Consider the following 27,988-nt stretch of genomic DNA (forward strand, 5'->3'; position numbering starts at 1 on the left):
TTTAATTTCCAGTTCCAACTACTCTCCCTTCTTTTGTAAAAGCTGTGACCACAATCAGAAGTCAGCCATTCATTCCTCAGCTATTTTGCAGTACTTCAAGCAACGTGCAAGGCAAGATAAAGACAACAGATACTACAAAAACAGTAAAGGGCAAAAGTTGCAAGAACCAGTAAATATTAAGAAATTCCACTAAGGGGAAATTAACTGGAGAAAATATAGGTAGCCTAAAGGAAAGAGGAATTGTATTCCATGTTCCTTGAAGAACACAGCTACTCTGGGAGGGAAAGAATGGAAAAGGTGTTGATCAAAGTTCCTGATGAGCAGGCAAGATAAGCCACAAAATATTTACTCTGTATATTTGTATGAACAAGAAATTAGGTGGTTTTCCATTCTGTTTTATTTCAATGCTTTTACATGTATAAAATATACTTTAAAAACTTTACATTAAAACTAGCAAACGGTTTGCTTCTAAGAAACACCATCATTTCTTTGTGAGCGAGTGCACAAACACATACCTCTGATGCAGCTTTCTGACCCACAGCAAGCTGACTAAAGTGTTTGTGGTGTAACACCCTCCCTCAGATCAAACATGTTAGGGAGGAGTTTCCTTTCCTCAATATCCATCCTGCTGATTCAGCCCAAAGTGGGAGAAACAGCCTCTCACTCAAGCTCCAATGGCAATTGGTTTATAGGCTACTCCTCACAGTTTGGAACGCCGTGAATAAACCAGCATTCAAATTCAGTAAGAAACATTACTCCTGGTGTCCAAATTGTCTCACTATCTTTTCACTCTCTTTTTTCAGTTCCTCAATGTGAGCATTTAGGCACTCCAGGATGTGCTGGGATCTCAGTTCTTCTTCTTCCAGGTATCTTGCAGCTATTGATCCAACTGAAGCTGTAGACAGTGGGCACTAAAGGGAAACAAAGGGATATCAGGTATTCTTTCATTCCGAGCTTCAGCCAGAAACACTACTGATCCTCAAACCACGCAACTAAATATGCTTCTAAAGGGCCCTTGTGTCATTTCTATCTTATTGGGCAGACTAAGCACTCAAGTCTCATGCTTGTATCATAGGTAAATGACCCTCCCAACAGTCTCCAATGAACAGTGAAAGCCTCCCAAGCCTCTGCCAATACTGCAGGGAGTAAAATCAGTACCTCAGCACACACAACTTTTCCATTCCAGTAGCTCCCCTCTTTAAGGCACTGCGGGTCTACAGCTGAACAGAAATAAGCTCTCCATGTGCCTACATAACCGTTGCACTTCACAGGTGGAACCCTGACCCCAGAGGTATCAATAGGAATTGACTGTTTACTTAGGGGAACTGCAGTTTCACTTCAGTTACGAGCCCCTCCACTTCAAATAATGAGAGGGAATGACATGGCATGTGCAATCATAGCATAACTCCAGAAAAGGCCACTACAAAATACCAAGGGTTTTGTCCTGGGTGTGTTAGTGCATCCTCACACTTAAGGTCTACATCCTGCTCCTTGTCTTCATAAAAATATCAGTGAGCAGTATCATCTCAGAATATGGGTTCCAGGGAAGAGAAAGAACTGCCAAGACTGGACCGGCACTGGGGATATCTCTGCTTTCTTTTATATATCTCCTCTTCTTCCCTGAAGTAATGGGTTCCTGGTACAATCCTACAGGGGAAGTACACACCAAACTCCCATCACAGCTCACTGAACACCACTTCAGATCAGCTAGCAATGGTTAATAAAATACCCCAGATTCTTTCCTTTACAGTCAAGAACTATTCCTGCTACTCACATCACTTACCCACAAGTTCTTAACTTACAAAAATAACATTGTAAACTAGGCTTAATTTACGAGTTGATGAAGAGAAGCTTCCTGCACAGGGGCTGGCAGCTGAATTAAAAAATTACTAAGGGGCAGCTTTCCATTACAAAAAACTTGCCTCAATGTCTTGGCAAGAGAATGTAACTGGTTATTTCCAAATCCTGGAGTCTCATGGTTTTCTGCTCTTTTATCAACAGGCAGGAACAAAAGGAAGCAGAAAAAAGGCTGCAGATAACAAGCAAATCTCTCCCACCCCACTGTTGCCTACTGATGAGAATATTCCTCTCTTAATGTTAAAGGAACTGATTTAAAGACACTAGAGCCTAACCATGAGCAGGGAGTCCCAGTCAACACCAGGAGAAATACTTGCATTTCCTTAGAAACCTTATTTCTACCTTTCAGAACAAAAAGCAGCACATTCTTTTCTACTAAGCATCAAGCCCTAGAGCTTCTCAGACCCTGAAGTGGAACTGTTTGCACTTCAGTTCCAATCCTGCAATCTGAAGAGTTTCCACTTAGAATATTACAGTTCCCTAAGCTCCAAACATTTGTTTTTTGGACATGCCCACAAGCTACTTTAGTCTTGAAACAATCAAGATCTATTCTTGGTAGTAAACCGTGTCAAGATCTACAAACTTGACAAGCCTCCATTTATCTGTGCATCAGCCTTAGAGACTCTTCTCTGGGCTCCCCACAAAATAAAAATAGCTGTTGTCACTGCTAACAACACACAACCAGAAGAGAAAAGAGGCAACATATCTGGAGCAAGGACCAGTACTCAGGGTTCTCCCCTCTCTGAACAGCCCTGTCTGGCCCAGGGTATGACAACTGCTCTCAGTGTCCCTCTTCCATTCCCTCCCCTGCTCAAGACAGTCTACACCCTGGTCATTACAGTCAGTACTAGGATATATGGTCTTAAACACCAAAGGAAGAAGTGACTGAGTCTAAGTTTCCTGTATCTTGGGCAAGTCCTCCAGCAACTGAGCTGAGGTAAAAGTACAGAGAAGGTGCCAACACTGCCCTCTACTAAAAAGGTATGATCAGCGACTAGGAAAAATAATAGCCTCCCCTTGTGCAGTTAAGCACTGATTTCAGGTTTTCCCATCAGCTAGCATAAGTGGCTTTAAGTTCAGTGTGCAGTCCCATTCAGAGGGGTCAAACTCACCCTGTGCATTACAGTGAACATAGATGTGCAGCACCAGCTTTCAGACTCACCCAGAAAATGTACGTTGAAATACTCAGCACTCTACATCCACTTTGAGCCTCCACCACCAACCCAAGCCAAAAGCTGAAGCAGAATTCTGAACTGACATAAGCAGGTCACAGTACACAATGATGTACAGCACCAGTGTGGAGAGACCCATGAGCTTCTGAAATTAGCTTAGCAATTATATCAAACACAAAGCCCTTTCCCAGAGAGTTCTGAAGAACAACCACATGGCTCCCATTGTGCAAGTATTAAGCATCCAGCAGTGGTTTTTTCCTCCCTGTTTAATGTTTGATATATGCCTACAGAATCATACACACCATGCAGCCAGATCATACGTTCAAAAATCTGGCTCCTTTTGCCAGATGAAACCCCAGCTATATCTTCAGCTGTTGAATAGCAACCAGCTTCTATACTGCTTACCAAAGGCACAGATTCTCTCTGATGATTTGAGATGGACTGCTTAGATGCTTCATCTGCAAAATCTTTGTTTCCATCCAGCACATGGAGCAAAGAATCCGTTCCCAGCAAGGCACCCAAAGCAAGTGACTCCATGGAGTTCTTCCTGGTGGTCTGGGTGGGTAGCTCACCCATCTCAGGGGTCACAGTTCCTATTTCAGCAGCCGCCCATCTCTGGGGCTCCCCTTGATGATGCTGAACAGTCCCGTCAGGCTTGTGATATATTCTCTCTGCTTTTTCATCGTGTTTGTGCTGTGCTTCCCAAGTTGTCCTGGAAGGCAGGTTTGAACATGTTTGACAGTTTGCCTCTTAGCAGCTGAACTTTAGCAAAAACTTCCACAGAGATAACAAATAACATACAAGTTACTAATAGCCCTGGCAATCCAAACCAGCTCTTATTCCCATAGGACTTCCAGATGCACATCCAGTCTCTAGGGAATTCTCTCACTCTTCTGCTATTGTAGATACCAAAAACTACAGTCGGCACATCCTAGTACTGCAAAAGAAAGGAGCACAGCCACCTGGGCCAAATTTAATCCCTTCACCAAAAAAAGCACATACTACTTCTCAATCAAAGAAAAAGGCAAAGACAGTCAAAAGACAGCCAAATACTAGCTGGCTTTGCAAAACGCAAACCAGCTGGGACTAAAAGCTATTGCACTACTTAAAGCATGAAGGCAGACTCCAAAACAGTCCTTGTGTTCTCCCATACTACTGTGTGCTGGAGATAGATACTATACATAAAGCACATCATTAAAAACCCACACATCTCCACACCTTCTGTTCTCCTTCATAATAAGGAAGCAGCATCCTTGGGGTCAAGTAACACTCACTTGCACTGCACAACCCTGGCCTCAGGCTCTTCATCTTGCACCTGCTGAGCAGTGCCCTCGAGTTCATCCTGGCAGACCTGCCGAGTGAGCTCCAGTTTTGCTCTGGCCTCTGCTAGATCCTTCCGCAATTGCTGGTTCTCAGATTTTAATTTATTTAGTTCAACAGCATAGTCTTCACTGAGTGCTCTTAGGGTGACATCTTTTCCCTAATGGACAGAGAAGGGCTGAAGTCAAAACTTCTGATTTGCAAGACATCATAGTCAAATCCAAAGCAAAGGCTGGCAAGCTATTCCTTCAGGTGTACCCTCTAATCTCCATTTTGACTGGCAAAATTGTCAAGGCTTTCATAAGAGCAAATCAATTATATATTCCTTATTGTGTCTGCATCCAGACAAGCTGTGCCGATCTGCCTAGGAAAGGAAGTCTCTCTCAACACTGGATGCTTTTGAAAACAGGAAAATACAGATCAAGACTAGTTCAGATGTATCTGCCTCTGGCCTCGGGATAATGAGGAGTACTACAGGATGTCAAGTTCTCTTCCAGCCCTATATTCTAGGATTCCCTCACCTATCTCAGCTAAGATGCAAGCCTCTCAGCCAAAGCTGGGAACACTCAGGTGGCACCCCCATAAACTGTCTGTCTGAGCAACTCTCTGGGTATGAGTAGCAGGCTCTGGCAGATACTTCCTACAGGTGTGAAGAAATACATACCCCAGTAGCTTAGCCATTGATGAGAAGTAACCACTCTCAGTGAGAAACTATCTTCCATGTGATCCACCAGCAAAGCTGCTTGCAAGAACACTTCCAGATCCCTTCACTCAACTTAGCAAAGGCCTATAGTAATAAGTGTGAAAGGCCTTGCATATGCCTCCCCAGCTGTGATGACCCATAGCCCTTTAGAAACTTTCACTGGTAAAAGTGATTTTTTTTTTTTTTTTTTTGAAACTCTAAACAACTTGCCTCTCCCCATCTTCTCCTTACTAGGCTAGGTGGATATAATTTCCATTGTTTCTACTCCTGTGACATTCCCACTTTCTTTTTGCCAATTCTATTAAATTTAGATGCTTAATTCATTCTCATCACTGCTGTATCTAAGGTCTTTCCAAAAAAACCTGGCCAAGATCCATAGCTCCTGGGCCATGGGGCTGTGGGGCTTTTTTTTTTTTCTAAAAAACAAACAAAAAAACCCAAACAGGTTTCTTGCTTTGCACTTTGCTGTCAAGTTTTTGGTAAGTCAGGCAGGCGAAAGCCCACCAGGCACTTCAAGTAGAAACTAATGGGCCTTAGGTCATTTCAGTCTCAAATCAGGTCTCCAGAAAGCTTTGTTTTTTCTCCATCTCACCAGCCACAAGCTTCTGTTCAACACGTTCCCAGGAATTTGGTACATTTGACAATCACCCCAAACTAGTATTAACTGCTGAGTATGTCCTTCCCACAGATCTGACACAATAAAAGCTCTGATGATATATTCCTGTTAGGTTTTCAGCTGTCTGAATCTAGTCCTTGCCCCTGTGAGGGGCCCACTCTGGTTTATGTGAGACAGCATTTGCAAACTAGCCATTCCTTCCTTCACGCAGGCACTAAAATGAACCACCTTCAAGGTATTATTCCTGCCAAGACTGCACCTCTTCCATGCAGGCTCCCCTCTTCTCTGGATGAGGTGGCCTCACCTAGACTCAAGAGTGCCACATCAGCAGGAGCCCAATACAGTGCCCCTTCCCGGTGTGTTGCCCCAAGGCATCCAGCCCATATTCCCAGACGTGCAAGGGACAGTCCTGCCGAATGGCTCCTCACCAGGAGAGGAACATGCTCTCACCCCAGAAATTGCAAGGACCAGAGCAGTTACAGCAATGAGGCAGGTCAAAGGGACATCACAGATTTAGAATCAGAGGTTTGAGGTAAACTGGCATAAAATGGAAATGCAACAACATGTAGTAAAAAACACTGGCCAGACCCCATGGAGAAGAAACTGAGATGACGGCTCTGTTTCTGCAGTTCTCCTCACTATTCTCTGACTAAGATGCTCAGTATTTCTGCACCTTATTTCCTCACAAATTGCCTCTTTTGCTTGGGTTTTAAGTTCACTGAACTCTACCAAGCACTTTGAGAGGCCTGGGCAAAGACTGTTACTGTTCCCAGCCAGGGGACACACAACACTAGCTGCTTCCCATCTCTGGTCCCTAATGTATACCTCTAGCATACCACACTCTGTTTTTTCCAGCATTTCTGAGAGATGACGGTTTTCCAGCCTCAAGGTTTCCAGCTGGACCAGAATTACCTGAGGAGACAGAGGCAAAAAACAAGCTCAGAAAAAAGAACACAACACGTGCCCACAACATCCTACAAGCATTTTCCACCCTGAATTCAAGCAAAGCAAGTTTGGGGCCATTAGTTGTGCAGGGACCCTATGGAGAAGACCATACAAATAACCATGCACAGTCATTTACTTTAGTTTTCAAAGATGTCATCATCCAGGCCTAGTTAGCACGAATGATCTCAAAGAATTCTGTGGGACTGTCAGTTACTGGTTTGAAAGCAGCAGCAAGACAGATTCAATGAACACCATAAATTAGAAGATTTAATCAGAAGGGTCTCAAAGTCTTTGTTCAAATGCTGAAGAGAGAAGGAAACTATTAACATAGCTAAAAAACTAGGATGGTATTCCAAGCCTTCAGATCCCTTAAAGAGACAGCATAAGAGTCTTCTGCCTTTTTTTACCCTGTGCTCCACCGCTTTCCTCTCTGCTCTTTCAATCTCTGTTCTCAGCCGCTGTTCTAGGTCTGATGTGGAGCCACTTGCAGATGCAATTGTGATGTCCCGCTGGTGTAACTCTTGTGTCAACCTGGAGATTTCCCTTTTCATCCCTTCTAGCTCACTGCTGTGAGTTTGTTCAGCTTGAATGAGCTGCTCTTTGAGCTGGAGGAAGATATGCACACACCACCCATGAGCTTTTAAAAGATGTTTCAGCAAAAAAGCAAAAGTATTGCACATGGTAACGTGAAATCTAAGTACTAGAAAACAAAAAGCTCTATGTAACAAGCCCTCTGTGCATGCTTGTCCTTCTTGATTGAAAACCACCTCATCCCAATCCTTTTCCACACCATGAACTGCCAACTGGGCCAAGACGTAAGTTACATGCTGCAGAGTACTTGAGAAGACCCATAATTAATCGAATCACAGTCTCTTTAGCTCACCATTCTATCTCTGTGGCCAACAACAGATACCCAAAGGTTTACCATCACTGGGCAAGCACAGTAACACTTTCATAATATAACCTTGCAATCTGCCACTCAGCCTTCCTGAGGCAGAGATGGCATCTTTAAATAGCTCTAGCCAGACTTTTCTTCCAGGAATTTGTCCTCAGTCTTTTGAATCAATACTAGCTTGTAGCAACTTAAGCTACCCATGGCAAACTTCCACAAGCTAGCTATGCACAGGGTAAAAATATACCTCTTTGTTTTCATAACTCCATTTGGTGACCACTAGTCCCTGCATTATGAGAGAATAATTACTCCCTATTTACTTTCCACATGACAGGCATGATTTTATTTTTAGTATGTTCAATCTCATTTATCTCTTTTCCAGCCTGGTAAGACCTATTCCATTCAGCTGTTCCATGTGTAAAAAAACACTCCATCCTTTTGGTCATCTTTTCCCATACCTTATCTTGTTCTATTCAATCCTTTTTGAGACAGCAGACCTGGATTGCATACAGTATTCTGGCAGGCACACTGTATATTTATTCAGTGACATGATAGAACAACAACATAGCATAATTTCTTCCCTAATATTCCATTCCATTAGCCAGAAATATTAACCACCCAAACTTCCAGGATTTTTCTGACAATTACAAGCATTTTAGAAAATTGAACCAGAATCTCTGCCTAACCATGTAAATACTATACATATGGTGATTTATCTCCATGTCACCTCAATGCCTCCCAAGTATATAAAATAGAAACAACCATAATAAATCTCTTTCCTTCCCAGCAGCCTGTAGAAGATTCATTTATTGCGTGGCTGTTTAAATGTGTAACCAAGCACGCATCTCTGGCGAGATCTGCACCTCTGTACATTCAGAATAAAGGATGAAAGATTTTCACAGAAGTGAGATTTTTCACTCAAGTCCAATAAGGTTTCTACTCTAACCAGGCTCCAGTAAAAGCTCTCACACTAACTGATCTAGACCATTATTAAAAGTCAAGCCTTTTGGAGGGCTTGCCTCCCTCAGGTGCACAGAGCACTAGGGCAAGGTCCTCATGGCAGATAAGCTGCTCCATCTCTTCCAGCCCCCGAGTTCACGTCTAGGTATCGAGCCTGAAACAAACTCCCTTATTCACATATGGACTAGAACACATTTGAAGCCCTGTCTCAAGTGTGATAGGACATACTACAGCAAAGCCCATTCCCTCCCTGTTCATCATCCTGTTGGGAGCCTGTATTAGGCTTAAACACAGCATTCCAGGCCTTAATTTCTTTGCATATTTGCCCCTCCAGCACTAATTCAAGTATCTCCACACTATAGAGAAGTATTGCGTCACATAGAGGTAGGCCTACGAGATGCTCACAAAGTAAGCTGCATAGCTATGTACAGCAACCTGCAAACCTATCCTCTCAACTCCTACTTTGTCAGATCTGCTCCTCACCCTTCAGCATATCACTGCCTCCACAACACTCCTGGCCTTTGGTCCCATTTGGAGCTTTGCTAACTGTGCACTGCTGAGGCACATGACACACACACAGGAACAGCTGACTCCACAAGTACCTTTCCCACTCTCCACAAACAAAATGATATTACCTTTTTAATCTCTGCCTTTGACTCAGTATGGTGTTCTTCCATTGACTGCAGCTCTTTGATATTCTCATCCAGCTCTTCACTCAGCTGTACACACCTTGCATTTGAAGACACCAGGCTGGGTGCCAAATGTAAAACTACAGATTAGAATACCCCAAGGAGGAGGACATGGTCAGAGAAACTTTGATCTTCCAAGCAGTCTCCTATGTCTGTCATAACAGAAACCAGACTCTTAACCTAGAAGTTCCTTACCAATCCTTTGGTTTTGTTTACCAAAATCATTTCAAAAGAGATTGGGAAGCTGATCTAACAGATGATAGCCATTTCTTGTTTGTTTCTTTACCATACTAAGGTTACAAACTTCCCATGCAAACATTAGTCTGAAAACCACAAACTCAGAGAGGAAGACTTGTTTATAATTCTTATTTCCCAGGAAGGTCTAGATCTGGTTCTTAGCAGCTGACTAACAAAGACTCCTTAACCTATTACAAATGAAGGTGCTAAGCCCAAGCAAGCTAAAACACTGGAAACACCCACAGTGTGCAGTGAAAAGTAGCCAACCAATTAGCAAAACAGTCTTACTATTAAACCATAAAATGAATAGCATTTGATTTCTTTAGCCCTTTGATATTCAAAATAAGCCTACAAAAATCAGTGGGACTCAGTAACTTGATGAATACAATACATTAGATATTATATTATTATCCAAGTTTCATTGCACATCGAGGGGAAGAAAGCAGTCGGCTACCTGTTCTCAAGATGAGTCACCTCTGACTGTAAGTGCTGTTCCTTCTTCTGGGCAACATCCAGCTGCAGTAGTATATGCTCCAGCTCCAGCCCTGGAGAAGACAATTGTTTCACTTGCAAGTGTTCTTCCAAGGCCCTAAGCAGAAACATGAATTTTAATCTCGGCACAGAAATGTCATGTCTGAGTTCACTAATACAGGGAACATAACCACCATTTTCTTGTAATTCTTCTGAAAAATACACAAAACCCAACAGTAGGTGACACCTCTGTGCATTGTGAATAAGCAAACATACCAGCTGGATGACAGCCCCCTGTTTTGAGTTCAGGCTGATTAAAAAAGACTACATCCTATTGTGATGTTGGCCTCCCTGATCCAGATAGTCTCTGCGGTTAGCAGACATCCAGCTTGCAAGAAACAGCGTGGCTGTTAGGTAACATACGTCAAAACCTTTTGACACGGCCATCGAAACCCTATAGCTTTTGCATGTTGCCAGTGCAGATGGGGAAGGCCAAGATTATTTTGCCACATATGTAGTTACTTTACCAAGACCCTAATCTGACATCATTAAATAGGTAAGAACTTTAACCTATGTCAATAAGCATATTATCAAATCCTGAAAGGCCTCCACCACTAGACTGAAAATGCCTGGGGAAAAAGAAACTCAAAAGCCCTGTGCTGCCTCCAGAAACCTAGCTGAGTAGAATGCTGATCCCTTCCGCACTCTTCACTGAGTTATCAGTTGATTTCAAAAGCAATGCAATTTGTCAAATGCTGCAAGGAAGCGCAGCACTTGTGGGAAACTACAGTGTACCATTCTATATATCAACCAGTACAGATCCAGCTGTATGAAAATGCTTTTACTGTCCTCAGTGGGAGAACCTGGAATATAGAACTGGATTCAAGAGCATAAGTACCAGCAAGGCACAGATGTTACCTGTTGAGGAGTTCTTTAGTGTGAAGAGTTTCAGTCACCCTGGCCAGCTCTTTCTGTAACTGTTCCTGGTGCAGCTTGGAGCTGTCAATGAAATCTTCCTGAGACTGCAAGGTGGCTTTGAGTTCCATCTTCTCATCCTGTAGCACCTGCACAGGAGGGAGAAGGAATGACTGTTGCAAGATGGACCAAATCAGTTTGCTGTAACGCGATGAGAGGTTGATCAGACTTTTAAGGAACCCTTGGAAATCCTGCAGAGCATCATATGGGTACAAAGCCAGCTTTGAGGCCAATCAGGAACTTTACAAAGGCTCTTTCTAGAGATGGGAGCTCTGGGATGAAAAGCATTCCTGCTACCTCTCACAAGCGCTGCTTTATACTCAGTTTCCTAACAGTTCCTCCACTGACCTCTAACATTTTCTTGGATTGCCTTAATTCTTCCTGAACTCTTTGCTGATCTTCCAGAATCATCCGATTGTTTACAGTCAGGTCATCCACAATCATGTTAAGCCTCTCCACCTCCAACTCGTTGGCACAGATAGCATCATTGGCCCTCTCCAGCTTGCTGGTTAAGTGTTGGATTTCTGATCGGCTGGCCAGCTCCACCGACTCCAGAATCTGCTTCCGATTGGCAAGCTGAGTCTGCTAAGAGTAATTGGTTTGCATTAAAGCTAAATTATAGAAAACACAGTATATCAAAACTACATTCAGAACAACTACTGATTTCTTTGTGTAACAAGCCACATGCTCAAAGCAAAACTACCTTTCAGGGAATTAGGGAAAGTACTGTTGCAGGATTACACAATGGGCAAAACTGAAGGCAAACAGAATTAAAAAAAAATAAAAATGAGGGGGCCCTCTGACTCCAAAAGGGATTCAAAGAGAATCTGGGAAAAGCAGATGTCAAATCACTCAAGTTGTCCGAGTATGAACTGCCTAACAACAAAGCTGCTATTGTTGCAAAACAACTATTTTTTGCTCATTAACCTAAGGCTAGATCAGGAGAAACGGCAGCATGTAAGAGGGTTTGTAAATACCATACACAAGCTAGAGATTACCCAATCATTAATTTCACACCAGGATAGAAAGCAGCTCTTGGTGCACAATGAAAAAAAAAAAACACAACCACCAAACTGTTACACCCAGTTCGGTTTTTGATCTGTCAATTATGTTTCACTTTATGCAGTAAATATCTGGTTCTAACAGCTTGTGAGAATGCTCACTTTGAATGTTTCATTGTCTTAATGGCTGACAAAAAAAGTTGTAAGGAACTTATGACTACCAAACAATACATGCTCTATTATTTATAGGCACAATACTTTATTTCATAGCATTTCTTTCCATGTAGCTAGCTGGTGAAATTTAACAAGCCAGCTCTCATATAAGAGTCTAAAGAATATTCACTTCATATATTTCCTTTTTGAATAGTACCTTACAATTTTTAAAGGCTGAAACAAAAATAGAGTAGTCTTTTACTTCCAATTTCTAAGAGTAGCAATTCCCGCCAGCTTCAGAATCACCACATGCCTTGATTTATCGCCTGATACATAATGCCTCATAACTAAGAAAACTACAGGAACTGTGCATTTGGAAGACTGTGGTATAATTTTGATTACAGCCTTTTCATTATTTGAATAGTCGTGACAGAAAACATAATCAGGAGGGGCAAGAGTTTAAAGTACAGCCTTTCTCCACCCAAGAAACCGGAGTACCAGACTACCTGAATATTTATTTCTGCATTAAGAAAACATTTAAGCTATCTTTTATTTCCAGCCACAGAACATGCAGGACAGCACAGAATTCCAAGTTTCACCTGTTGACTTTAAAGGCTGCAGGTGTTACAGGAAGGTGCTCATCACTAAGAATGCCAGGCTTCCCTAAGCTGCACTGAAAGATATGAGGGGAAGCCAGCTGAAAGAAGAGAAAGGGGAAGTACTCCATGGTCACAGATCTCAGCTTGACCTTGTGCCAGAAAAACAACCAAGCATACAAAATGCATAGAAACATCCAAGGCAAAAATTTAGCATTTTCATGCTGGGCTTTGGATTCAGGCAATCTGTTCACAGTACCTCTGCACCTAAGTCATGTACACTGCTTAGGAAAAATCTCCCCGAATTTGTGTTTTTCTGCTGCACAGTGAGAAGAGTTCCTCTGCACTCCAGTATACCAGCCTGCACTCCAAGGACACATCTGTTTTCAGACAATTGAGCCATCAATGATACAAAGACAGCAGAGCAGCAAGACCTTCTGCTCAAGGACTCTCTCTCCATTTGTAGATCTACTAGTGTCAGCCTTTCACAAAGCCCCTGTCAGAGCCAGCCTCAATCTTGTCATCACAAACTTCCTCCTTGCAGGAGTTTCCACTCAAGAGCAACTCAGGAGCCCATTAAGTGTAAAGCCCCCAGCAAGAGCTTCTTATCAGTGTCTGCTGTGATTGTGTCAGTGTGACTTCACAGCTGTGCTCTAGGTCAATTCATCTTACTCTGCTGCAGCACCACTAACTCACTGAATGATTAGCTTTTCAGGAACAGCAGCCCCACTACTTCTTGCCTTTATGAGACTTTTAAAAAAGAGGTGGGGTGGGCGGCGCAGGGACAGGACTGAAAACTGGTGTTACTTCAGTACTTTGCAGAAGTATCTGTCATAGGGGAAGACTATATTCCAACATCATCCTCTGGGTGGGACCCACAAGGTACACATGTTTAGCTACTGGCAGGTACACAGCTTTGAACTAGATGACATGATCTAACAGCTATTGTAAAGTGTCATATGCTGTGGTCTCTACCTCCTAAGGAAAGCTTCATCCTACTATCTTCTCTACTAATTGGAGGGGTGGCAGGGAGAGCTGCACGAGGTTTATCTAACCTCTGTTGACAGACTCCAGATCTTTTTACCCCACAGAGCACTCATACAAGTAAACCTTATTCCACTGGGACTTTAAAAGTCATTTCAATGGCAACCTAAACTGGATTCAAGCCTGAGAGATTTCATTAATCTCTCCCTCTTCTCCCCTCCCTCCTCCCCCACCTGTTACCACAAACAAAACAAGAAACTTTCAGCACATATGAATTGTACCTGAATGAGCTCAGACTGTTCAGCCAAAGCCTTCCTCTGTGCTTCCAGCGATGCCACCTGCTGCTGGTAAAGCAAGCGCTGCTTCTCCCAGTCAAGTGATTTTTGACGAAACTCCTGCAAGGACAGCAGGGGTGGCTTGGAGCAGTACATCCATGCAGTTGACAAGAAGGCCCCCTTCTAATTCATATCCATGTTTGCTTTCTCTCTCCACCATATCCTCATGCACCTTTCCCCACAGCAGGGAAACCATTAGCCAATCATTTGATGCACCAACTCAGCAGTATAAAACGCCTCACATAATGTGCTGCTTGTATTTCTTTCCCGCCTGAGTTAAAACGTCAGTGTCAATTATTGCTGTTTACAAATGTTAAGTGCTAACAGATTCATGGCTAGTTTCATGGATTTGCTGTCAGAGGTTTAACAATTCAGACTGGCTTTAGCTTCCAAACACGCTGCTGTTGAAATCACTAAGATGACAAGTACGAACTACAGAATTTTAATGCTAATCTCTGCTCCAGAAATTGGATACTACATCAGTCAGATGTGTTTGTTGGACACAAAATGTTTCAGGGTACAGTAGAAGAAAATTGAGTGCGGTTGAGCTCAGCATAGCACAAAGATTAAAAGATGAGACAGGGTTGAGAAGTTTGACATGTAGCTCCCTCCTCCTCAAAGAAGAGAGATGACAACCTCACCACACTGGAATTCATTCCATTCACATAATTAATTACTCTTCCAGCACCTTCTTCTTTTTATTTAGTCTAAGAATAAGAACAGCAGCATACTTTATCCTGCACACTCAGATGCTCCAATGCAGGAAACTGCCTTTATTATACAAGCAGTTGAGAAGAGCTATACCTGGAGAGTAGATGGAGAGTACTTTTAAAGCAGGATTCATAGCCCACTTCCTAGTTGACTATTCAGTCACCAGTGAAGCCCAGAAAGTCACGTTAATACATACAAACTCTGGTTGGCACTTGCTTATTCACTATATACCTCCAGCTTCCTGGTCAGTCGGCTTATTTCAAACTGGTTGTCCCCTTGCCTCTTGTTAGCTTCTCCTCTAGCTTCTCTTAGTTGTTTCTTCTGCAGCTTCTCATAGCTCCTCCTCAGCCTGGACAACTGCAAGGAATACAGTGAAAGAGACAACTTTGTTCAAGGCCGTAAGGCAAAAATTAAACAGCACTTTGAAAGAAGGCACACAAAATGGCTTCACACAAACAATTCCCCTAATCAAGGCCACACAGCTCGCAAGTGAAGACTTCTATTTATATAATGAATCTAATATACCAACAGGATTGCAAAATACACCGAGCTGTGCAAGAGTAGCAAGATGCCACTGAAGTCGTGACATCAGCAGCTCTAATTAGGTGTCTGTCTTACCACTATTAAAACATGACTAAAATATTGATAAGATGAACATTTACATGTAGCTGTTAATGCAGTAAGAGCATGGTACCCATCTGTCTACAGGTGGCTCCCAGCCACAGTAGTAGCAGGCAGTACCTGTGGTTGATCTCCTCAGAGAGGGGCACATCACACCACACATGGGGTGGGGGCTAGTTCTACACAGAGGTACAATTTCTTATGTGATTAAAATACACTCGTGAAGCTCAGGTGGGAACTGGAACTCTTCTGCTTAGTGGAAGAAGAAAGATTTGAGAATTGCCATTATACATAATATCAACACTACTTCATCTGTCATTTTCTGATTAGATACACTATGTATTTCACAATGAGTGGAGAATGCCAACAGAAAATATCATTCCTACGCCTACTGCTAGAATGCTAAAGTCATATCAGAAGCAGGAATGAGGAAAAAACTCTTGACATTTAAATGACCCTCTGTGCAAATAATCACTTGCAACTTGCACAGAATTTTCCATCTGATGAGCTCCCCCCAACTCAACTATTAAATAAAAAGTTTCCAAGCAGCCACATGAATTTGAGAAGTCATCATTCCCATTTTACTGGTGGAGAAAGCTAAGCCCATGGATGAACAGAAGGACTGTGAGAAGAAAAAAGTCTCAATCAAGACCTCAGGCACTGATCACAAAAGGTTCTCCAGAGCCCTGAGTCACCAAACTACATAGACATGTTCAATGGGAATGGACAGGCATACAGGCTTAGAGTTAATATACAAACATCTTTTGCCAAACACGTCAGAAAATTACAAGTACAGGTTTATTCTTTCAACAACCTCAGTGAGTTAGACACTGTACTGGTAACAGTGGTAAACCAAGACAGAAAGAATCTCCCCAAACAGTACTAAGAACAGAAGACTGAGGAATATTGGAGCTTAACGTCATCTACATTAATACTGTGTGGGTAAAATACCAACACATTGCAATTTTGGCCACAACACACATGCTGTATTTTAGCCTTAGCAATTTAAGCAGATCTGCCAATGCACCTCAGCTTTGCTTTGCAGCTTATCCACAATTCCAGTGGGAACATCTAGTGAAAGAAGACTGTTAGTCATACTGAATAGTAAGGTGTTTTAAATGAGGACAGATGCCTTCTGTCCTCAGAGCAGAGACTACTAAATTAATTCAACTTCCGGCTTACAGTGAGCATGAACTAGGCCCAACCCTCCAGAGAAAACAGGTCAATGCTCTACTAGCTGTTCATGCCGTTTAACTCGCTGCTACTGACAAGCAAGTGGAGACAGGCAAAGAGTTAAGGCATAAACATGGAATGCTGTTATACCACCTGCAGGACATTCCACATCTACCACCTTGCAGTGAAGAAGCAGCTTTTTGAGATGAAAGCTCTGAAATTATTTTCAGAAAGTATTTTCTAAGTATACTTAGTTTTTATTAAGTGTATTAAGACTAATATGCCTTGAGAGAACAAAATCCTTCCCAACAAAATCAGAGTCAATGGAGGCAAAAAGAAGATGAGACCACATACCGTTCTCGTTTCTTGATCTCATATGATCCAGGCCAGTTGCACCACCACCCTTTTTTAATTTCATGAAATGCTGAAAGAGCAAACTGCTGCTGCCTGTACCCATGGCAACTTCAGAATAAGCACTATGGTGACTAGCATGGGCGAACACAGGACATTTTTGCAGTAAACTTCTGCAGATGTCTAACACAGGAAAACTGCAAGAATATATCTACTACACATTTCTACTCAAACAGTTTTCTGTTCATCACCAAGTTTCTCCAAAGTGCAAAAAACAGGCCTAATGAAGCATAAAAATATTACTTTGCCTACACTCAATGCTCTTATTTGTAAGAACATAAGCATTAAAAGAATGGGAAGTTTAAAAGTATTGCATTTAAACAAAAGCAATGACACAAAGTATTTCACCTATCAGATTGTATGTCAACTGAGAACTAAAAACCAACCTTCTCTTTTTGCAACTCACCTCCTCTTGAAATTTCTTCAGCTGTTGTTCATATTCTTTAACCATGTCCTGTTTGGCTTTTTCAATGTCTTCTACCTGGTGACGCAACATGCCAACCTGAATGAAGAGTTAAAAAGCAAACAAACAAAACAGTAGAAGTGGACTTTACTGTCAGTAGGTACTAGGATTATTTTTCATTTCATAAATATACATTATAGTAGGAGTGGTAAATGACTATTAAAAGATCCTAATTCTGTTAACAACTGCATGTTTCAATGGGGTCACTCACTACGAATCAGATTAAGTCTATGCCTAAATCTTTGGTAGGTTGGGGCCTGAACTGTTTCTGTTCTGGCCTCTTGTTTTGAGCCAGTTTCTGGCTTTCATTTTTGGGAATGAAGCTTACAGTTTGGGCTTGTGTCAAGAAGCTATTTCTATCTGGTATTTTCATCAAATTCTTCATAAACACACATTATGATGTCAGGCTATCTACCAAGAGAAAAGATGGCCATATCATTATCTTACTACAGTCAGGTGAAGCGGAGATTCCAAATACCACATGGAGATGAAAGGGACAAAGAAAGAAATGGGGCTTTGAAACTCATGGGGAAGACTTCCCTTGCATTGATTCAACCGGTCCTGTGACTCTTTTTTATCTTCCCCCCCTCCATCTTTTTCCCACCCACAAACCAGAGTGGCCACCTTTCTAACTGCAGATGCAAAGGACAGCAAGCCAACAAATTAAAAGAAATCGCCACAGAAAATTCATGAGTAAACCAAAAGCATTAATATACTCCAGTAGTGACTTTAACCATAGATTACAGTTCAGTTTTGAAATCAGTGTTTGCTTTTGGTGGTAAAAAAATATTTCAAGTGCCTTGAGAAAATACAATTGATAATAATAATGATAACCTATATGATAAAAATCACCATTCTTGCAAATGAAAATCCTGTGGCATGACTCCAGCTTTAATAACGCTGTAACAAAGACATTAATTCCAAAACTTGCCATGCAGACCAGTAGAAGCACCTGACCGTATTAACAAGAAACTACATAGTTCTTAACCCACTGTTCCTACAACCTGTCCCATTTCTCTGTTTTACTAGATTCCACACCAAATTACTAAAAGCTACAGCAGTACTTGGGTAATTTTGAGGTGTAGTATAGTTGTACAGGCACCCAAAAAACCCAACTGCTTGTGCAGTTATCAGCTGGCTTTCAACCCAAGAAGTCAAAGCAACTTCATCAGAGAGCTGCCAAAAGACAATCTGTAGTGAAGAGTCTGCTGAAAGATAGGACACAGCAGCTATAAGAACAAATTTTAAACACTTTCAGAAAATGTCAATGTGGCTAGACCTTAAGATATAGCCACCCAGATTCGGGCTGGTGGATACATCAGTTCATTTGCACAAGAGAAAGTTTATGGTCCACATCCTATGCAGAAACTTCACTTACTGATACTTCTCCACCAATACAGAAATTTGGTGCACTTCCCCCAGGTCTTTAATTAAAGGCTACAAAACCTGAGCTGCATGAAATAGCCCTTGGAGAATCTCCCAGCAATATCTTGGTGTAGTTTACACCACCAAATGTTTCTTCCACCAATGACTGCAGGTTGCGGGGCTGTTGATTACTGTTATAGCCAGATCCAGTGTCTCTGGGTTCTTTCTAGAAATTCTGACAATTCAATCTGTGGACTTCCACCAACCCTTAAGGAGTTGATCGCTTGACTTTGATGGAATTACAGAACAGGCACCTTGTTCCACCAGGCTCCTTTGTAAATTCTATTCCTGATTTCCAGCTATGAGACAGGCTCCTGTTTCACTTAGCACAGTTATTTGCTAAAGGTAACCCCTTGTTTTGGTTTAGCATTTAAAAATTTAAAAAAAAAAAAAAAAAATCAAAACTGATGAAACAATACCCGGAACACGTGTCCATGCAAAGTCAAACTCTGAAATTCAGGTTCAGCCTTTATATTGCATTGTGACATGTAAAACACACAGGTTGACATCAATCAGAAAACAGTATGAAGCTGAGGTACCTCCTTATATTTTTCCTGCAGAGCAGCCCTGGCAGAGGCAAGTTCCTGCTCTCGAACACTCAGGCAAGCTTCTAAAGCCTGTGTCTGTGTTTCCCATTCAGATTTCTTGTGAGCCACCATAATGTCAATCTGCTTCATCAGCTCCTGCAGCTCAGCCTCACAGGAAGTCAAGAACCCACCACTGGAAGGGAAAGAGCTTCAAGTTACAAAGCAGGCACTGTACCAACAAAGTCAGCAGAACAAACTGATTTGCACGAAGGAACCAACTCTGTACATGCAGTGCTTTGAACTCTATGCAAATTAGCTTGCAGAGAAATATACTTAATACTTACGTGTTTGTCCCACTCTCTCATGCAGTATCTCACAAGTGGCATGTTCGTATCACTGGGCAGAGATCTAAATTTGGCAATGACCAACGAAGAATACTTGTGAAATCTCAGTGAGAACAAATGACCTACACACTTTAAATGTAGGAGGTTTGTCTTCTATACAGAGAACTGTTACAAGCACCTACAAACACTTATGCCTTTGTCTTGGTACTATGCATTATCTATGTAAACTGGAGCATGTTTGATCCATATTTTGTATTTGCCTTAATTGCTCTCCAGGCAGAGGCATTTTATAACAAGTTTCAGTCACCAGAGAAATCTTACAGCCAAGCTATCAGCTCCTGAAAACAGAAGTTTATCACAAATGCAGACAAACCCCTAAGCAGAGGGGGTTGGATGACAACATGATAATGAAGAATAGAACATTCGCAATCCATTGGGGAGAGCATGCTCCCTAGCGACACGGCAATTTCTAATTTTGTGCAGTAATTATTGAAGCCAATTCAACTAACTCTAAAACTTCACAAGCTGCTAAGCCAGGGACAATATTAAGGCTTGCAAGATACAGCCCTAGACGGCAGTGAACTCCATGATGATCTTTACCCCTTTAATTTCCCTGTCAAACAGGAAGCACTGAAAAGAAACGGAAATCAATAGGTTAAGGGATTGAGATTTTCCTGTTCCCCCAGGGCACATGCACACTTCACAACTTGGCAGTTTTTCTATAGGGAAAGAAATACTTCTTAAAGGAGCAAAAATCAGTTAAATTTGAAGTTCACCCTGTCCTGCAAGTTAACCAAATATTAGCTACTATTATGCAGAGCAAGAACATTTCCTTCATAGCATCTGCTAATATAAAGCTAAATCTAAACCTGATTTCTGCAACCAGTTCTCTGTAGAAGATACGGTATCAGTAAACTTGAGTCACGTTCTCAAAGACCACTATGAAAATGGCATCAGTGACTTTTGCTTCACGCTTGTTTAACACATAAAACACTTTTTTCCGTTATCGGCACTATAGTATCTCTTGGGGATCCAAAAGCCTAGATACTTTCACCTAAGGGATAGCATTAAGGATTCTTCAGAGATGAATGAGACTGTGCAGTTTCAACACAAGCAGGAAATAATCAGATGTTTTCAATAAAAACAGATAACAAAGTCATGTCTCATTAACCTTGCAAGGCTGTTACCAAAAAAATACTTATTCACACCTTTAATTACAACTGCTCCTGATGTTAGACAGTAAGAAGGGTTTATAACAACAACAACAACAAAGAGGTAAGGTTTTCAGGAAGACATAAAACTAAATTTCTAACAATTAAGACTACAATATCTGATAAGAGAGCAAAGCTAGCTCACCCAGTGACTTCTGCACCAGCTGAAGACCACTGCACACTGTATTTGTCCACCAGCATGCGCTAGTGGACAAACTCCAAAGCCCTTATTTAAGCAACAGAAGCTTTGTCTGATACCAGAGAATTTGATTCTGAATAAGAGGGAAGGTTAATATTTAAATGGTTTTGAATGACTGGTGTATACTGTTGCATACATACCTCCCCTGCCCATTTCTTTGCATTCCTTCCAGCAAAGCCTCCATCACCAAATCCTGGTGGTTTTAGCAGCTAGGAAAGTACACAAAAGCAGCAGTCACCCATGGTAATATATGAACAAGGCTACTTCTCCATCCAACTGCAAAGCTGAAGTCCACAGAGGAAAGAGGTTTAAAAAAATTACAATTAGCACACAGTTACAGGTGAGGAAAACAATGGTCAGCTTCATGAACTTACAAGCCAAATATCTGCCAAATAAAGGAAAACATTATTTTTCTACCAAAAAAAAAAAAAAAAAAAAGACCCAGTGCAACCATTCAGCACTATCAAACTGCGGTGATATAATCATGTGATCTATTAAGTGGAATAACTCAAAGAGCAGCAGTGGAGGCAAGTCTGCACTTCAGCAAACAGGTAAACTCAACACACTGGGACTGGCAGATCTCCCATCTCCTGGGTGCACCAAAATGCGGAGGATCAGCGACACTCGGGCACTTCCAAACGGGCTAGCCTAAGATCCACCCCTGACAGGGGTATTTGTCTGTTCAGAGAAAAACCGTAAGCACCTTGTAGCAAGTAGCAGTAAGAATGTATCCATAAATTAGATCTCTTCCTAGTCTGTTACAGACTAGGTTAAAGAGACCACACAGTTTATGATTGCATTCAGGACACAATGCTAGTTCACATGGTTCCAAGAATTTTCTTTTAAGATAGCACTAACTCTTTAAAAATTCTTCTGGTGCCTTAAGCTATGAAAATAAGTTGCACACGTTTACAGTAGCAGTACATTGAGTTAAAAACAACATCCTTTAAGTCACGAACACATGTATGTATGCATACACATAGCAGTTTCACATATTTGTGAAGCAAGAAAGGTTTACATGAAAGGCAAAAAAAAAAAATTAAAGTTACCATGGAACCACACCCAGAAAGGTAGAATTTATTTCAGTGGCTCCTCCATGAAACTGTGGCTCTCTAACAGAAATATGGTTAAACTCATCCTGAAGATACAAAATTACACTTCAGTTTCACTCTGTGGATGTATTCACACAATCTTCTGTTTCCAAAACATGTGTGCACTTTCTCAAGTATTTAGAGATGGATCCTCACAACATCTTTCCTCAAAGATTAATATGGCATTATTAAGCAGTCAACAAAAGGGGGAGCGGGTCACGGAAAGTGAGACTTTCAGAAACACATACTCAGCTTTGCTCTCTTTCACTTCCATCAAAGCTTCTATCCTGCTCCTACAGCATTTTAAAACACCATCCAGAGATTAAAGCCTGTCCCTGGGAGCTGTATTTTAAACCACACACATACACAAAATATGTATTTCACTGAGGAAGGGGAAAAAAAAAATTCCTATCCCTATGCCGATACAGTGTTTTGTCTCTTTTTGGTCCCGTCTGTGCTCAACAAAATTCAAACAGTATGCAGAACATCTTTGTTGTACTGCTGATGGCAGAGCTACTGAGGAGAGTAGATGAGCAGATCGCCAGAGCTGCTGACAGCGCTCCAAGACAGTTCTCCAGGTGGCAATAGCAGACATTAGCCAGTAACAGCTCTTCTGTTTCATTCTAATCACACCTACACATAATTGATTTTCAGTGGGTAGCAGAGAGACTTCATTGTCCACCACAGAGAACGTCTGCTAAAATTCAAAAAGAAAATCCAGAGAGCAATCCAGGTCCTTTATCAGCAGGTCCTTCTGTGAGAGGTTGGGATCAGTTCAACACTGAAAGCTCTAGTGCCTTGAGGAGCCAGACAGTATCTACTCTTGCTTCTGATAGGCTTTAAGCAGGGCCCCCAAGGTAAGATGCCCGTATCTGCCAGCTTTGCATACTTGCCAGCTTACCTGTGTTTGGGGGAAAAGCCTTAAAATCAGACACCTCTAGCCAGTTTTATCCTACATCAGGCTTGTTGACTTAGTATTATATTTTGACATCTCAAGCTTGCAAGTCACTACATGCAAATTACAGGCATCTGAGTAAAGACCCACACAGATACCACAAAAAGAAACAGTCTCTGCCATTAACTACAGCTGAAACAACGAGAGCTGGCCTGTCACTTCTGAAATTGAAGAAAGAGGAAGTATTTGGGAAAAAAAAAAAAAAAGGGAGATAAAACATTTAAAAATCAACAAGGTTTAGCATCCCAACTCAAGAAAGAATTGTTGCAGTAGAGGCAAGAGGAGAAAATTTGACAATACGCAGGAGGACTTAAGAATACTGCCCATGAGGAAAGACTGGGATTATTTTACATTTAAAAAACACCGTAGGATGCAATTTTAAACTGCCGGCTGGAAGTAAGCTTACAACGAACAGAAAAGCACAACCCACGTTGCAGCAAGCACTTCCCAGAAGTACCGATAAATAGGCGCTGGAAAAGCCATCTCCGGCTGTTCTGTGGCCAGGCAGGAGCCCGCAGGGAACCAGGCCGAGCAGCTGCTGCTTCGCCGGGGCAAGAAGTGACCCGGGACGGGGTCCCCCTCGGCGTAAAGCCACCCGGCCTCTCCGGAAGGCGCACCCTCACCCTACGGTGTTCTAATTCCTCCTCACCAGGAGCCTCGACACCGAACGACCACTAACGATGTTTACACACACCCCGAAGGCGAGCGTATCGGCCCGCAGGCCGAGGCGCTGACCGCGGCCCCTTCCAGCCCTGCTCCCCGGGAAGAAGGCCCCCCTGCCCGGGGGGCTCCGGGCTCCCCGCACCGCCCCAGTTCGCTGACTATGGGTGGGACCCCGCCGCTCAGGGACGACGGTCGGCGACCGTTCCTGACGGCGGGAGGCCAGCAGTGGGCTGGGCCGGGCCGGGCCGGGCCGGGCCGGGCTCGGCTCGGCTCCCCGCAAACACCCCTGCCACCGGTCCGCCCGCTCACTCCCACTCCCCCCCTCCCCGCCCCCGCCGCTGCCAACCTAACGGCGGAGCCAAGCCTGGGCCTCGGCGGCGGGTGAGCGCCGAGCCTGCGCGGGGATTGCGCCTGCGCACTGCCGGCGCCGAGGCTGCCTCCCGGAGATGGGCAGGGTAGGGGGCCGCGTCGCCCGGTGGGGGGGGGGCGGGACGGGGGGGGACATGGGCCACGGGGCTACAGTGGCCGGGAGGGGCGCCGGGAGGGGCAGGGGGCCGCATCGCCCCGGTTACCGGGGCTGGGATGCGCTTAGGCCTGTCCCCAGCGCCTAGCCGGGACCGCCTCGCCCCGCTGTCCCCATGCACCCCGCCTGTCCCCAGCCACCGCGGGGCCGCCTCCGCCCGGGGCGGCTGGAGCGCTCCACAGCTCCGGGTGTAAAGGCGAGGCCTGTTCAACGTGTAGGTCTAGAGCCGGGCATGGCGAGGTGGCTCCTGCACCCTCTCGAGCGTCCCAAACCTGGTTTGGTTTTAAATAAATATGGGTAGTCTCCAACCCCGGCACGATCCGAGCCGCCTGCTGCTGGTTGCTGTGCTGCAGGAGTCACACAGGGGCGAATGCTGAGGTGAGGTTTCTGGGAGGGCAGAGGAATACTCGAATGATCACAAGAAACCCCTGGAATGATGACAGTAGCTGAGGGTGGAGGACAGTCTTATTTTTCTCCTGTTTCACCCGCTTCCTGGAATTCAGGTTTTGGCAGCATTTCATGTGCCATTAAATCCTTTGTTCTGCCTCTTTCCCAGATTCACAAAGGATCAGAGACTGAAAGCGAGTAGGCAGCAAACAATAAGCAACGGTTCTGTGCAGAGTTAGAGGGGACAGGGGAGCTCTAGGTCCTCAAGCTCACTCAAAAAGAGACTTCTAAAGGTCAGTAGCTATAAACACAAGTAAATCTCTATAATTAATAATAACAGGCCAGTTTTATATGTTCATCTCTGATGCATATCAATCTGCAATTCAGTCTGATAGTGTTCTTTTTAGATGAAGTAGTTCTCCTGTGGTTATAACTGCTTTTTGAGTGGATTAGAAAAATCAAGTTTTTCCATAAAAGTTTAAGCTTAACAGAAATTGGATCAAAACTGGAACAAGCCCATAGTCCAAACTCCAGCTACTTGGTTGGGGATGTGGACGTTAGAAATAATATCTGCTTTGTGTCACAGATTTAGCTGTATTCGCCTGCTACAACGATGGACAGTGAAGTGCAAAGGGATGGCAGAATCCTGGATTTGATCGATGACGCGTGGAGGGAGGATAAATTGCCGTATGAAGATGTGGCTATCCCTCTGGTAGGTGAATTGCTACTTATCAACCTGAGTTAAGACTGGTGTGTTTATCACAGCCCCTTCCAAGAAATGGCACAGAGAGTATTGCTTGCAGTGCAGCTAATTTGTACAAAAGGCTCCCAGGATGGATCTGACTCACTCTTTTCTTGTCCTATATGCCAGTCATTCCTGTGTGTGTATGAGGACGTGTACGTTTCTCTCCCCCTTCGCCTGACCAGTTGCCAGACCTCCTCAGAACTGGAACGCCCTTCCCGTTGCACAATTCTGGGTTTAGCATCAGAGGAGTAGAATCATCCTTTCTCTCTACTTCCCCTTCACGTTACTGGTGTGTGAAGTGGTTTCCAGTTCGTTTGTAGAACAGAGAGGATCAGTCTCATGCTGACAGTTGCAGTCTTGGTTACATGTTATCTCCGCTTTCTGAAATTCCATTAAAAGAAGCTGAAAATTTTTCAAACATCTTCCTAATCAGTCTTTTCCAGATACAGGGTTGCTGTTGCCAGTTCCAGGATAGCAGCGAAGGAACTGGCATCTGCAGTAGGACTCTTTCTTGTAGCACTGCATCCAACGCATGGCAGCTATCTTTTCATCCAATGTACAAGGCCAGAGAGGTGCAGCTGGGGAAAAGCTATCTCTGACCCCACAAAGCCCAGAGCTGAAGCTTCAGATCTCCCACACTGACGCCTTTCCTTAGCTATTTTGAAACTACCAGGGAAGTGAGAGGTATCTGAGGATTTTCCCTTTCCTTGTTCCCTCTGGTACACAAGGTTTACCCTGGCTAGCACTTGACAAAGCAGTCATGCTAAGATTGCGGGGACTGACAGGCTGCTAGTTTCTTTTAGCATAGAGACATTTCCAAATTGCTAGTGACATTGCTAGGCTCAAGCTTTAGCCCTTACACCACTGTCTTTTCAGAGAGGGCAAGGAGCAGCTACACACCTCCAAAATCCATATACATGGCACACAAGTTTTCCTGCCAAGATTTGGGCTTGAGGGGATGATCTTGCAGAACTATGATTCTCGGATATGAGGGCCCAAAACCCCCTTTGCTTGGGACAACCTGTACTAGGCAGGCTGAATCTTATGAACTAGTTCCTTGCTGACAGTTGCCTTTACCCTGTGTCCCAACATTACTGTTTCTTTCCTTATGGCCATCTCTTGAGCTACTTACAGTCACATACTGATGGCAGCCTCAGAGCAGGAAGCCTCATCAACTAACAATAGAAAGAAAGGCCTGGCTGTGGATATAAAGATCGCCAGGGCTGGATTGGCTCTGATCACATAGAAAAAACACCACAAATTCACAGGAGACTTACTCAGCGGCATTGTAAAGGAGCAAACAAAATGGCTGTAAAGTATTTGAGGCTGTCCCAAGCATCTGATCGCTGCTCACTCAAGAGGTTCCTATGAACTCAAATGAGCTCTAATCATATGCTGTTTTCAAAACTGAAAAATTTTATTTAGCTCATACTGGGATTTCCAGAGATCTAGAACTCAGAATTCTTGCCCAAATGGTATCTGGCAGATAACATGCACTCTGTGTGACTGCACCAATACGGCAACACAGAGAACAAATAATACCAGGAAGGAAAATGAAATCTCAGTTAAACTGTATTTCCTCCTTACTGTGTCATGAGCAGCTCTGTGTTGCACCTCTTAGGGGTTTCTGACTTCTACTGTTGATAAAGCACAGCCACACCTGAGTTCAGCATGTAGAAAGAGGAAGGATTTCTCACCTGCCATAGGAAAGTAACATGTTACAGAACCAGTTGTCTTAATAACAGCTGTAATAAATGCAGTATCTGTATTCCTGGCAACAGCAGAAGAAACACATTGCAAACAAGCAATGGAATAATTGCATCGTACTATTATTTACTTATTTTGCATTTGCTATATATTCTCCTTCTTCGCTGTGTGTGCAGTCTGAGCGTATAGCAAGGCCCCAGGGTCCTGGAAAAGCAATTTACCTTTCAGATTAAGCACCATATTCATGTGGAAAGTATATTGTTCATAACTGAGCTTAGTAATATTTTTAAGTGGATCAGTATGTATGATATGTATTGTTCAGATGCACCCTCTGGTCTCGTTTGTGGGGTTTTGTATTTATCCATATGAAGTCTTAGTAACCTGCTCCTTTCAGGAAGCATATTGTGTGGAACGCATTGTACCTCTGTTTTGTTCTCAGAATGAGCTTCCTGAACCAGAGCAAGACAATGGTGGCACAACTGAGTCTGTGAAAGAGCAAGAAATGAAGTGGACAGATTTGGCTCTCCAGTATCTCCATGAAAACGTTCCACCCACGGGAAACTAGTGAATCAGTGAGATTTCAGGCAGTGGATGCAAGAATGCAATATAAAAAATATTTTTCAGCTGACCATCACTGTCACAAGTGTCTCTAAGGAGGAAACAACGTTTCTGAAAAAGTCTCAGATTCAAACGATGGTTCTGCTCACAGTCACCAAACACAGTTTAAAATGCTTCTATAATGAGTGTGAAATAACAATGCCTATCTGACAGCTCAGAGCTAATATCAGAATGTTTCTCTTACGTAAAATTATTTCATATCTTCTGTTAAGTTGTTCTTAAGTTGGTGCCAATTCTGATCTTAAATGTTTTCTACATGTGATAAAACAAGTAGTTTTTACTGTCTCAGGTTGTTACTGATTTCAAAG

General features: G+C 43.0%; 2 protein-coding genes across 8 annotated transcripts; one reads left to right on the forward strand and one right to left on the reverse strand.

Moving 5' to 3' along the window:
• Nucleotides 1-379: 379 nt before the first annotated feature.
• CEP63 (centrosomal protein 63) lies at nucleotides 380-24,108 on the reverse strand. Of its 6 annotated transcripts, none has more exons than XM_069791810.1 (15): nucleotides 24,047-24,108; nucleotides 21,132-21,200; nucleotides 19,250-19,430; nucleotides 17,229-17,324; nucleotides 14,849-14,974; nucleotides 13,853-13,966; nucleotides 11,186-11,422; nucleotides 10,781-10,926; nucleotides 9,846-9,980; nucleotides 9,101-9,215; nucleotides 7,021-7,218; nucleotides 6,494-6,580; nucleotides 4,304-4,509; nucleotides 3,435-3,741; nucleotides 380-911 (listed from the first exon to the last, which is right to left on the reverse strand). In XM_069791810.1, exons 2-15 carry the CDS (start codon nucleotides 21,173-21,175, stop codon nucleotides 753-755), a joined length of 2,151 nt encoding a protein of 716 aa, XP_069647911.1. In that variant the 5' UTR covers nucleotides 21,176-21,200; nucleotides 24,047-24,108; the 3' UTR covers nucleotides 380-752. The 6 variants fall into 6 exon arrangements, with proteins under 6 accessions (XP_069647911.1, XP_069647912.1, XP_069647910.1 ...); XM_069791811.1 differs by lacking the exon at nucleotides 24,047-24,108 and adding an exon at nucleotides 22,041-22,057; XM_069791809.1 differs by lacking the exon at nucleotides 24,047-24,108 and having other exon boundaries at nucleotides 21,132-22,015.
• On the forward strand, nucleotides 24,020-27,965 carry ANAPC13 (anaphase promoting complex subunit 13). Of its 2 annotated transcripts, XM_069791821.1 has the most exons (4): nucleotides 24,020-24,155; nucleotides 24,780-24,903; nucleotides 25,197-25,322; nucleotides 27,502-27,965. In XM_069791821.1, exons 3-4 carry the CDS (start codon nucleotides 25,224-25,226, stop codon nucleotides 27,625-27,627), a joined length of 225 nt encoding a protein of 74 aa, XP_069647922.1. In that variant the 5' UTR covers nucleotides 24,020-24,155; nucleotides 24,780-24,903; nucleotides 25,197-25,223; the 3' UTR covers nucleotides 27,628-27,965. The 2 variants fall into 2 exon arrangements, with proteins under 2 accessions (XP_069647922.1, XP_069647923.1); XM_069791822.1 differs by lacking the exon at nucleotides 24,780-24,903 and having other exon boundaries at nucleotides 24,033-24,155.
• Nucleotides 27,966-27,988: the final 23 nt, after the last annotated feature.

The sequence above is a fragment of the Haliaeetus albicilla genome, chromosome 9 (genome assembly GCF_947461875.1).
Source record: "Haliaeetus albicilla chromosome 9, bHalAlb1.1, whole genome shotgun sequence".
Lineage (NCBI taxonomy): Eukaryota > Metazoa > Chordata > Aves > Accipitriformes > Accipitridae > Haliaeetus > Haliaeetus albicilla.

What these genes read in the sequence shown, in the direction of transcription:
- ANAPC13 (XM_069791821.1), top strand. Translation starts at nt 25,224, where the DNA reads ATGGACAGTGAAGTGCAAAGGGATGGCAGAATCCTGGATTTGATCGAT. An exon ending in AAGATGTGGCTATCCCTCTG is followed by an intron (nt 25,323 to 27,501) that starts GTAGGTGAATTG and finishes TTTTGTTCTCAG; the next exon opens with AATGAGCTTCCTGAACCAGA.
- CEP63 (XM_069791810.1), bottom strand. Translation starts at nt 21,175, where the DNA reads ATGGAGGCTTTGCTGGAAGGAATGCAAAGAAATGGGCAGGGGAG. An exon ending in TGAAGAAATTTCAAGAGGAG is followed by an intron (nt 14,975 to 17,228) that starts GTGAGTTGCAAA and finishes TATTCCTTGCAG; the next exon opens with TTGTCCAGGCTGAGGAGGAG. An exon ending in CAAAGGCAGAGATTAAAAAG is followed by an intron (nt 7,219 to 9,100) that starts GTAATATCATTT and finishes ATCTTCCTCCAG; the next exon opens with CTCAAAGAGCAGCTCATTCA.